The sequence below is a fragment of the Penicillium diatomitis genome (genome assembly GCF_028827545.1).
Source record: "Penicillium diatomitis strain IBT 30728 chromosome Unknown utg000004l_segment0_segment0, whole genome shotgun sequence".
Taxonomy (NCBI): domain Eukaryota; kingdom Fungi; phylum Ascomycota; class Eurotiomycetes; order Eurotiales; family Aspergillaceae; genus Penicillium; species Penicillium diatomitis.
In genome coordinates, this window is record NW_026623176.1 from 4,227,243 (window position 1) to 4,238,471 (window position 11,229).

The 11,229-nt window shown below is 50.7% G+C and overlaps 3 protein-coding genes across 3 annotated transcripts; 1 reads left to right on the top strand and 2 right to left on the bottom strand.

The window, feature by feature from the left end:
- Window positions 1-630: 630 nt before the first annotated feature.
- Window positions 631-1,896, bottom strand: N7539_004597 (40S ribosomal protein eS6; the record flags this gene model as incomplete). The annotated part of the gene is made up of 6 exons (XM_056934199.1): window positions 631-727; window positions 807-1,125; window positions 1,197-1,295; window positions 1,397-1,417; window positions 1,518-1,590; window positions 1,792-1,896. The coding sequence occupies 6 exons, from the start codon at window positions 1,894-1,896 to the stop codon at window positions 631-633; spliced, it is 714 nt and encodes a 237-aa protein (XP_056791740.1).
- Window positions 1,897-5,073: 3,177 nt separating this feature from the next.
- Window positions 5,074-6,527, top strand: N7539_004598 (uncharacterized protein; the record flags this gene model as incomplete). Its single annotated transcript, XM_056934200.1, has 3 exons — window positions 5,074-5,310; window positions 5,527-6,317; window positions 6,428-6,527. The coding sequence occupies 3 exons, from the start codon at window positions 5,074-5,076 to the stop codon at window positions 6,525-6,527; spliced, it is 1,128 nt and encodes a 375-aa protein (XP_056791741.1).
- Window positions 6,528-8,660: 2,133 nt separating this feature from the next.
- N7539_004599 (uncharacterized protein) lies at window positions 8,661-9,034 on the bottom strand (the record flags this gene model as incomplete). Its single annotated transcript, XM_056934201.1, has 2 exons — window positions 8,661-8,843; window positions 9,014-9,034. 2 exons carry the CDS (start codon window positions 9,032-9,034, stop codon window positions 8,661-8,663), a joined length of 204 nt encoding a protein of 67 aa, XP_056791742.1.
- Between the last annotated feature and the right edge of the window lie 2,195 nt (window positions 9,035-11,229).

The window sequence follows — 11,229 nt, forward strand, 5'->3', positions numbered from 1 at the left end:
CAAGCAGGTGTCTAAGACCCGTGTACCCATTAGTGGACCTTTTAGGGTAAATGAGAGGTGAGCTTGACTTGATATAGACCGTTCTTCAGACTCGATTGTCTACCTTAACCCAAAGAGCACACTCAATGTATAATTTTCCTTCAGAGACATCTCTATATCTGGCATGTCGTGTTGACGCCAGAGATATGAGTTTAGAAGAAATCAAGTCATATTCAACGCCGGTCATCGAGTCGAAGTGACTGTCTACACTACGCCAAGGCCAAACATGAGAGCGACAGAAAAAAGAAACTGAAATTTGCATGCACTCCATTGAGAAAAAAAGGGTTGTCAAAAGGTAGGTTCAACACAGCATGCATATCAGACCAGATATGCGTATCACTAGCACACCTGGGGAAAGGGGTGATCCACCAATTCCCCCCTCATCTGGGCGTTTTCTTGTGAGCCTCACCTCCCTTTGTTCTTTCTCCGTTTTTTTATCAGACATATTTTCCACCGTCTGCTGGGTAATTGATGAAACCCTCCTTCCCGGTTGAGGAAGGCCCAGAAAACGTGAAGCTCCCTCTTTTCTCCCTTTGCCTATCCATTAAACCCCCGTCCCGCAGAAATGAATCATGATAACGCGGGGGAGATTTACTTCCGCATGGAAGAGGCACGACGCTTGCGGAGCTCGTCGCGCTTAGCCTTCTCCTCGTGGACACGGTTGGCGAGGAGCTTGGCATAGTCGTTACTGGAGCAAGGACCACATGTTAGAAATCGCTGCTTAAGATTGATCCATTCATCTGGGGTGTGATGGAGCTGAAACTTACGCAGCCTCACGGGCAGCCTCGGCGCGGCGGCGCTTGATGGCAACCTGGTGGCGCTTGCGCTGCAGGCGCTGGGGAGTAACAAGACGCTGGATCTTGGGGGCCTTGGTGTACTCGGGCTTGCCCTCCTTGGCGACGGTGCGGCGGACAACGAACTTGCGGACATCATCATCCTTGGACAGGGCGAAGAAGCGGCGGATCTTGGTGGCACGCTTGGGGCCGAGACGCTTGGGAACGACGGTGTCGGTCAGACCGGGGAGGTCGTTCTCACCCTGCTTGACGATGGAGAGAGCGAGGACGGACAGATCCAGACCGGTGATGGCTGAAATTGAGAAAATGTCAATCAAATGGACGATTCGGCCAGACGGATTGGGTTTGCGAGGGTAGACATACCACCACGGACGGACTTGCGCTTGCGCTCACCGGTGCGGCGGGGGCGGTAGCAGCTGTGGCCGTCGGAGAGGAGCAGACGGGTACGGACAGGAAGGAGAACTAGAGCAGTGAATGAGTATGAGACGTTTTTCGAGATGTCGAGACTCTTTTGCGTTCGATTTGTCGTGTCGCTTTAGAGTCGTAGAAGATTCAGAACGTACCACCCTGCTTCATGGGGAAACCTGGGAAAGCGATTCGGTCAGTTGATTGATTCCACTTAGACCCAAAGATTACCGCGGGTCGCTTCTGCATGAAAAATCGAAGACAGGAGGATGATCATACCCTGCTTGTCGTTACCACCGGTAATCTTGAACAGGTAGCCCTTGAACTCATCGCCGAGGGAGTCACCGGAGACCTAATCGAAAAAAGAAAAACCAATCAGTCCAACAGTTCTGTACATTGGCCGTTGTGTTTGATAGTCTGAGCGGTCGCGAAGATAGTGCGTGTTTCGGGATAGGCAGGTGGTGCTCGCTCATTCATTTCTTGCGGCCGAAGACGTGGAAAATGTGTGCGTGTGTGCATGCTTCAAATTCGGGGAGGTTCTGGGGATGCTGACTTCGGTGCCCATGCGCTTCTCCATGAAGGGGCGGAGCTTGCGCTCATCTTCGATCTCGATGATCTTTTGCGACCCATTGGCCGGGTAGGAGATGTTGAGCTTCATCTTGACGGAGGTTGCGCGGTCAAGACGGTAGCGCGGAAATTGTCGACAGGTGAGGTTGAAGGGTTCGGCTTTGTGGATTTTTCGGATTGCTGAGGGTTGGTGTAGCGAGTTGTGTGTGGCTGACTCAGCGGCAACTAACCGAGTTGGGACAAAACCTTAGTCAGTATCGCTAACCCCATCATGTGACCTGGGGTACCTGGCCAGTATCACCTGATCCGCAATGGTCACGGGCCTTTTGAGCCTATTTGTGCTATATAGCCTGAGGCCAAAATATCCTGTCACTCCTTTAGATCACTGGCTGGGTCGGCATCGTCCCGAAGATTTACCCAACCCCCTTGCTATCGAGGGCAGAGCGTACCGGGTAGTAGTGGCTCATACCATCTTCGTTCTTATATCTGAGCTACAAGGCGACGCAAATTATCATCAGTATGGCATCGAAGCCCTTCGAGGTCTTGTCTAAAATGACCGTGAGGAAGGATGAGGACAAATGATCGTTCGCTCCCTCGTGCTCGTTCAATTAAAGCGGGGAAGAGCCGAGTGCGATCCTTCGCTCGTGAACAACTTTCTCTTGACTACCTTAGGATTTGTATTTCCATGAGATGAAACAAAGATAGGCGTGTTTGAATTCAAGGCTGATTATCCGTCGCTGTCGCGCTGAGCAGCGATCATGCTGCCCAGGACTTTCACCTGGGGAGCCACAGCCACCACGATCAACAACAGCTCGGCAGAACGTCGGTCATATAGATATAGGCCCTGTTTTGCTGAGACACTTTCCCGGCACCTAGTCTGGACGGTCCAGGCTCAGAGAGTGATTGATTGCGCGGACATCACGACTTAATCTCGCCGATTTGCGATACAGTTCTCGTGATCTGAACCTCTTTCCTTGTCGGCACATGTTTCAAGATGACTCGCAAACTGTTGATTGAAGTTCCACTCGGGTAAGACCAAGCTGTGATGAACTGCGTTAGATGCGTTGCACTCGACAGTTGTCCACGAGCCCACCCATGGTCCTCTAGGCGAATTACAAGTCGATCGACCAGTCTTGGCACAAGCTCCGCGAGCTGCAGCCGTATTATCGTACATTTGTCTGCTTTGGGATGGCATGTACATTCAAGATTATTGTACATGTACAGTCGATAACTCGATGTTCGCTCCGTAGCATTGACTGGTTGTTGTTCCCGGTAGCGTGACTGGGTACGCGCGTCCGCCGAGCACACGCAGATGTCCTCCGAGTCTCCGCTGTACCTCTTCAGAGTTCATGACTCGTTGCTCAGAACAACAATCTGCTTAGCCTCGGTGGGGCATGACTGGCGTCATCACGATTGGATCATGCGGGACAGGCCGATCGCTTACAACGTATCTGTGGCTGGGTTGGTGCAAACTGCACGAGGCTGCCCTCTACGTTGTACAACTACAATCGCGTCTAGTAGAGAGTCAGAAACCATCGTCCCCGTGGGAACGATGGAACGGTATTCGGTGATTCATGCACTGTCATTATGACTCTTCATATGCTCTTGTCTGGCCGCATGGCCCCATTCCTCTTATTGGAGGCCGTTCCTCGCATTCCCAAAATCCCGATCAGCCAGCTCAAGGAAACTACCTGCCTATTAGATGGGCGCAAGACCAGAACTACTACGCGGCTTTACTCCAAGTTTTGTTTCATCGTACCAGAAATCGGGAATCTGCTGGATTCGTCTCGTCACGGCAGGATCACCTAGCATTTGATCGAACTCTGTTGCGGTGACCTTGTACGAAACACTACCGTACAGGCAATGCGACCGGGCCCAAGTGTGTCTTCCGTCGCTACTGCCTGTCAACGAGCTTCCTGATCATGTCGAATCGTGGTGACTGGCTATGCGCACATTGTATCAGAAAGGCACACTCGACTTGAAGTGGAAGATGCTTCTTCGCCTTGGATCAATATCGCACGCGATAGCCTTCCTTTCAGAACCGACCGGACCCGCCGGGCCACGCGGCCGACGCCTCAAAGGCTTGATCTTGAGATTATGATCAAAATACGTTCGCAGTGTCCTCAGTCGCGTGCCTTCATGGCTCTATACACATCTATATGGATTCGTCGGTCCATTGGAGATGGCAGATGACGGATCCTGCGATACGATATACTCACTAATATACTGCACTATGTTCTCTCGGTACTTGAAGTCGGCCCAGACGCTTTTCCTTGTGAAAAGCCGCCGAAGTGGGACTCAACCGCTCATGGATCCCACCTTTGGCAGCCCAAGTTGGATTTCTTGCCCCAAGTCCCAACGGAGTTAAGGTACACACGGATTCAATCGTTCGAATGATTTGATCTAGTCTATCCTTGATCCAGTGGCTCATCCACAATCTATTGCCTTCCCATGGGCCTAAGTTTGACCCTCCTTCAAATGGTCATAAAAGCCCCCCCCCCAATCCCCTCCAGGCCTTTTTGAATGCGGATAGATATCTCGTACATTTACTGACTTTTCCGGGAAACCGGATTTCTACTCCCGGGCTTTTCGCTTTGGTGAGCCACACTTTTCACACCTGCCCAAGCGCCATTGATCCAGTGCATCACCAGGGCCTTTGAACACTCGCGGCTCTGTCGGATTTTCACACTGTCGCCAACCCATCTTCTCTTTTGCGGAATCCATCACAATCGCAAAGAGACCGGGTCGCTCACCCCCTGAATATCATTAGTGTGATTTATTCTTGACAGCTCCTCCACACGTCGGCAACTCTCTCGCCTTGCCAAGCACTGCGCCGTATCCCCCGAGAATCCCCACAGTTTAGCGTCAGCCGAAGCGTCCGGCCTCGTGCTCAAAGTCGTTCTCACTCGGCGCTTTTTGGACTTCTACGCCGTCCACAATTGTTCTCGAACTTCTGACAGTCATCATTGAAATTCATTGCACCTACAACTACTACGCGGACCAGTACATACTATATTTCGGGATTATAGCGCCGAATACTCACGTACTGCCTGTCCATTCTTCAGGACCCCAGCGTTCTCACAACCACAGATTAGTACGGAGTACCGACTGCCATTCACCCACTCATCTTGTGCCGACTTGGATCGACTCTCCACACCAAGCCTCCAATTACAGGCTCGGCTGTCTTCCCCAGCCGTGAGCGCCGTCGCTTAATCACGGGTCGGAGTGTGTTGTTTCGCTCCGCCACTAAATATATTCCGATTCCACCATGTTGCGACTGTTCAATCGCTTCTACACATTATGCGCCCTGGCGGTGTGTACAATTCTGTATTCGGCGTGGGTGCTAACGTCGCGAACTCTGGGAAATGCACAGCCCTTTGCCGGATTGCAGTTCCGGACCGCACCGTCGTTTGATCGGCGATTAGTGGTCTTTGGCGACTCGTGGAGCGATAGTAAAACGGTGGACGGTCAAGGACGAGTTTGGACGGATTGGCTTTGCGAACAGGTAAGCACTCGAGTATGGTCTCAGCTCTGCTTTTTTGAATCATCTCAAACCCCATTTGACTTGGCTTCCGTTGAGCTTTTTGCGCGTCGATGCGAGTGACGAGGCCGAGAGAGAAGATGAGACCAGCAAAGTTGAGCCCCTCCATATCCAAGACAATGACTGATCTCCATTGGCCCCTCCCTTTTTCCGGGGAGGGGGTTGCCCCATTTGTTCTAGTTTTCATGTCATCAAGAGAATCTGGCACAATCAGCCAAATCTAGCTGGAAAGGCAAGCTGACTGGCTCCGTGGTGGACAACGCCGACCTGGAACAAGTTGCTCGCCCGTCCGCGACACCGCTGCCCGATTTCAAATCCCAAGTTCAATTGTGGCTGGACGCCGAGTCCGAGACCTTGGCCGGTCTCACCGAGGATCAGATTCGATCTCGTCAAGACAGAACCGTCTTTGCAGTGTCATTCGGCCTCTGGGATATTTGGAATCTGTTGACTGTCGACTACAATGTGGCCGAGGGGGCTGTTCAGCGTCGGGTCACTACACTCATGGCGCAATTGAGTCGGCTGGCTGAGACTTGGGGTTCTAGTCCTGAGTCTGGCTCCGGTTCCGGTGCCGGTTCCGGTTCCGAGTCAAACAAGCTCAAGGTGATTCTGACGCAGACCGTCGATGTGACATTTGTGCCGGGCTTCGTAATGGCCACGGGCGTGGACTACAAGGATGCGGTGCGCATTCTGGAGGTTTGGAATAAGAAGTTGCGACAGGCTTCTCAGACGTGGGATCGGGGAACGATCTACCTATTTGATACGAATGCCTTTGTGCTGGATCGCATTCGCGACTGGCAATTGTATGCAGCGGGCATTGAGGAGCAGAATGGATTGGGCACGAATCGAGATCCCGGCTGGGAGAATGTGGTCGACCCGTGCATTGAGAGCGAGAGTCGAATTCAGGCTCTTCTGCCCAAGGGAATGTCTCCATCGAGGAGACAATGTACGAATCCGGAGAAGTATCTGTTCTGGTAAGTCATTGCCCTTCATCGCTCCGGAGGTGCGCCCAGATCCCATATCATGGTGAGACACGACTATGTTTCTGTAGACTGATTCGGTGTCACCGGTTTCTTTGAATTAGGGATGAGATGCATCTTGGACCAAGTGCCCATCGTCTGATGGCCACCGCAATCTACCAAGGCATTGATGGGGTTCTTCTCAACCCTGCAGATCCCAAATAAGGTACACGAGGGGCCCTTTGCGATCTTCTCTTTCTCGTTTTCTCTTTTGGCATCCATCGCAAACAAGCGACTCGTCGGGATTTGGAGATGCCAGCAGCAGCGGCAGTAGTACCCGACTAAAACCAGCATCACCATGCAGACTCGTTTACATGAACCGTGCACACCTTGTCAAAAGGACATAGCCACAACCGACGGCAGGCTGCGTGTTAGACATTGTCATCACATGAGGCAAGGATGCAAGACATTGATCTTGTTACCTGCTCGTACATCTAGTACATCTAGTACATCTAGTACATCTAGTACATCTAGTACATCTAGCCACAACAATGAATGCCAAGTGGAAATCCACCGGCAACCACCTCAAACACCATACCATCACCCACTCCTTGGGCCCGTCAGGCCTGTGCGACCTTAGTCTTTGATGCTCAATCCAGTCATTCTTCGATTCGCTCGACTGAGAGCCCTACTATGCAGTGGGCACCGCGCTGGCCAGGTGTGGGGTCTTTGGCCGGTACCCGTACTGAGACATCAAACGAGCTACAGTGGGCAAGCTGGACGTTCCAAGAAGAGCAATCTTGAAACATCTCTCACTTTTTCAGTGATTTGACACGGGGCACAGCTCCAGCTCATCTTCGTACAATGATAGTACCCCATCAGATGATAGCTCAGTGGTTGATCTCATGAAGTACAGTGATGCAATTGGAACAATCCCGTTTTGCACGGAACAATATGCAATCTGATCGACAGGGCAGAGGCTAGACCGTACTAGTCGCCCAGTCGGATCGCGTGCGATGAGACTGTTAAAAACCGGAGGACGGTCAGTGCCCCGGTTTCGAGCGCTCCGTTGGTCTTAGCTGGGTGGTTCTCCTTGAACTCTGCCCGATTGCGCTGCAGATTGAGACGTTGCAAGAGTACCGTAGGTTCCATCCATTTTGAGTGTTGGTGTTGGTGTTGGCGTCATGTTGCACGAGATCGGGTCGTGCCGTCTCACATCGCTATGGCCTAATGCGGATATGGCAGATACATGGACAAGTACCCGACATGACAATTGTGAAAAGGAAAGACCTATTTGATTTCCATGAGACTGGGTCAGTAGAAGGGGAGGGGGCACAAACATCAAGAGTGTTGTCAATGTACAGATTTTTATGCTCAGGATAACTGAAGCTGGGGATAGTTGAGTCAAGTTGATGCGCTGTAGGAAAATGGAGTAGAGATATATCCTTCTATGGAGAGGTAAAATTGAAGCATCCGGGCTAAACGGACGTGGAACAGGCAGTATTCTTTTCTTTTGTCGAAAGGGTTGACTACCTAGCCACATAGGTAGAATTCGGTAATTCGGGTAGTAGTACTGAGTCTACTGACTGATGACGACATGAGCTGGAGGGTAGATTGAGATCGTCTGTACCAGCAAGAACCAGCCTTATGGAAGAGATCTAGACCGATAATTTCAGATCGATGAGAGTACCTGATGTGGATGCGGGTATTTGAAACGGACGGATTGGGCCAAGGTAGTACTACGGTACTACTGTACCTTATGTGTCGACTGGTGCTCCAATGGATGTTCCATCTTCTACTTTCCCATCTCTACCAATAAGTCATACCAAAACCACCTGTTACTGCTGGCACAACCATAAAGAAATCGTATTTTTCCCTTCTCTTTGGGTCAATGTATAGTTGTATACTGCATGGTCGGCAGTCCGTGGTCCGTGGCCAGTCTCCGTGATCACAATAGCCGTTCATCCTCTGCAGGTAACTAGAACAATCAACCGCCACCTTACCTGCCTGGACCTTCCTCCTGCCCGTCTCTCCTGGAGATTTCCGACCGTAGCATGAAAGGAGCAATTGGCGCTCTAGAACATCAATCTTGCATTGCTTTTGGGGGTGGGTACTTAGGTCCTTAATACACCCGTCCATTCGTGGGCGGTAGAGGATCTACTTAGAAGAAAGCGCTTGTTTCATGCGATCGCTGACTAGAGGAGATCGTTTTTGGTACGCTCACGGCCTTTCACGAGTGCCATGGTAGATCCAATCTAGTTCTAGCCCATAGAGGAAAAGGAAATCAGTCTTGCTAGGGTGTTTATCACCCTTCGTCATGACTACCTTGCTACCTTGCTAGACTCGGTCACTCCCCCCCTAGTAGTAGTAGTAGTAGCAGCAGCAGCAGTAGTAGTAGTAGTAGTAGTAGTAGTAGTAGTAGTAGTAGTAGTAGTAGTAGTAGTAGTAGTAGTAGTAGTAGTAGTAGTAGTAGTAGTAGTAGTAGTAGTAGTAGTAGTAGTAGTAGTAGTAGTAGTAGTACCAGCCATGAGGTAAATGGTTCTTTCAATTGCGGCTGAGGTGTGGCTACCCGAGAGTCTATGCGTGGCTCATGGTCCATGCTTTTTCTGTCTTCTCCTTCTTAGGGAAGGGAGTTCGTTTGTCCGATTGAGTGTGATGCCACTTGAATCCTTGATTGGGAAATTCAAGAACTTCCGAGGCAAGGACGATACTGCAGAATCCTGGTCTTCCATGCCCGACTCGTCCCTCAGGCGTTTCCCTCTTTGGGAAGCGACCGCGACAGAATGAATACGTCCATGCATGTCGCTTGGTCGGAAGTTGGTGGGGAGTGGGGGGTTGACCAGGGGGGGGGGGATTGGAGGGGGAAAAATGTTTGCTTCATTGAACAAATCAGAATTACAGAATCCATCCGAAGCGCTCGGTGGTTGGTGTGCGGTGCTCTAGACGACGACATTTGATCATGATTTCCTTGGGCAGAAGTACCCTCTTCAAATTGGCACCTACCTGATTGCTCTCCCGAGTTCAGGGGTCCATAGTTCACGGTCCACACTTGGTGACACATTTAGACGACTCTATCACTGTGCTCAGTGCAGTGATAGTCACTAGGGAGAGTCTGCCCTAGGTACCTCAAGTACTGTAGTAGACAGCCAATACACGTTGCTCGTATCTGTGTAATGCTGTAAAGCATGAGAAGAATAAATTCCGGCCGGATCATTCAGATTAGAGACAATACAAAGTCATCACTGACCTGTGCCTGCCTAAGTACCTAGTCCTACTACTAGGACTCAGTCCAAGCACGGTCAGTATGAGCATGGACAGGTCCGTCGTTGTTCCATACTACGTATTTGCCGGGGAACCGACGAGTATGTCTGGGTACCGCGCATGTGTCTGTTCGATGCGTCCTATCACGATGCCGGTGCACGGGCTGGGCTGATCTGCCTGTCGCCGCATCCGGGAGGATCTCAGATGGGATCCACCCGACATCACGGCCTGGCAGTTGAGAGGGCCCACTATGACTGTTCAGGTGGAACCTGGATTGACAGGTGGGAGACAGGACAGTCGGACCAGAGAAAGAGGGAGAGACCGGTGATAGTACTGGTAGTCATGGTTAGACAAAGACAACAATGATCCAACGGGCCAGACCAGACTACTACTTTGATTTTCCCATATGGTTTTTTTTCCTTTTTTTTTTTTTTTTTTCATTTTCCCCTCGTTTGCTTCGATGATGTACAGGGCAGCTACAACAGTACTCCAGTTACTGAGTACTATGCACTATGTACTTATGTAGTACTACTGTATTCGCAGCAGTAGGAGTACCGGCATCGGTCATTAGTACCTGGAGTATGTTCCCCTGTCTTAGCTGGGTTGTCCTAGTCTTGTTCACAATCATGCCTTCTGTTCCCACCTCTTCCCCTTTTGGCTCATCTCTCAAACTTGACGCGATCGTGAATCCTTTTTGACACCATTTTCCCGGTACTTCTTCTACTTCCCCTGATCATCTCCTCTATCGGATCCCCCCCTAAACCATGTCATATTCCTTTCCTTTGGGTTTAGCGTGGTCTGGAGATGTTTGGGTGTGCCTCCTCCTGCTTCTCTGTATGTGCTTGTCATGGACAATGTTTGCCCAGGTTTCTTGGTTCTTCCCGGAGTTGTAGTAGTCATCGGGAGGAGTTTGCGTAGGATTCCAGAGTCCAGACTATGAGGATGCCGAGGCGGGTAGTGGTTCGACGTCTCTACCTCGCTCCATTTGAGCGCGCTCGTCTCTCTGAATAAGAGACTGGATAGACGAATCGAGTTCCAGGGAAACGTGGCTCCCTTGAACTGGGTGAATTTTCCGGTTTCTGAGTCTGATCGATCTATCCAGCTCACGTCGTCATGTATAGTGACTAATACAATGGATAGCCTTTGCATTGTAGTATAGGCCCCTATACTACGGTATGGTGGTGGGATACAATCAGATACTATGGAAGGTAGTATAGTATAATAGACTTTGATATACTCCCTTGACTCCCCTCGCAGTCGTCCTACATCCCAGTTGATCTTTCCCATGCACACGAGAATCCCTTCCAGTATTGAATCAGATTGTCCTTTGGTGAGTCTTCCTCCTGCTCTCGTCTTGATCAGTTCATTGTTGTCGTTGTCAGCCCTCTCCCTGTTGTCATCAGTGTCCCGTATCGATGATCCCTGGTCGATTCGTGATCAGTGGCAGCACTATTGATCACCTGAGTCACGAGGTCTTTTCTCTCAGTCACGAGTCCTTCCACACACATCTCGACTCGTCCATCGATTGTTGGTTTCTCTTTCTCACCTCCTCCTCCTCACCTCCTCCACTTTCGAGTCATTAGCGCCAACGGGATCAAAGAACCAACCTGACTGCTTTCCCCCATCCTTTGAGAGATAGGCAGACGTGTAAGGCGATACTTTTCAA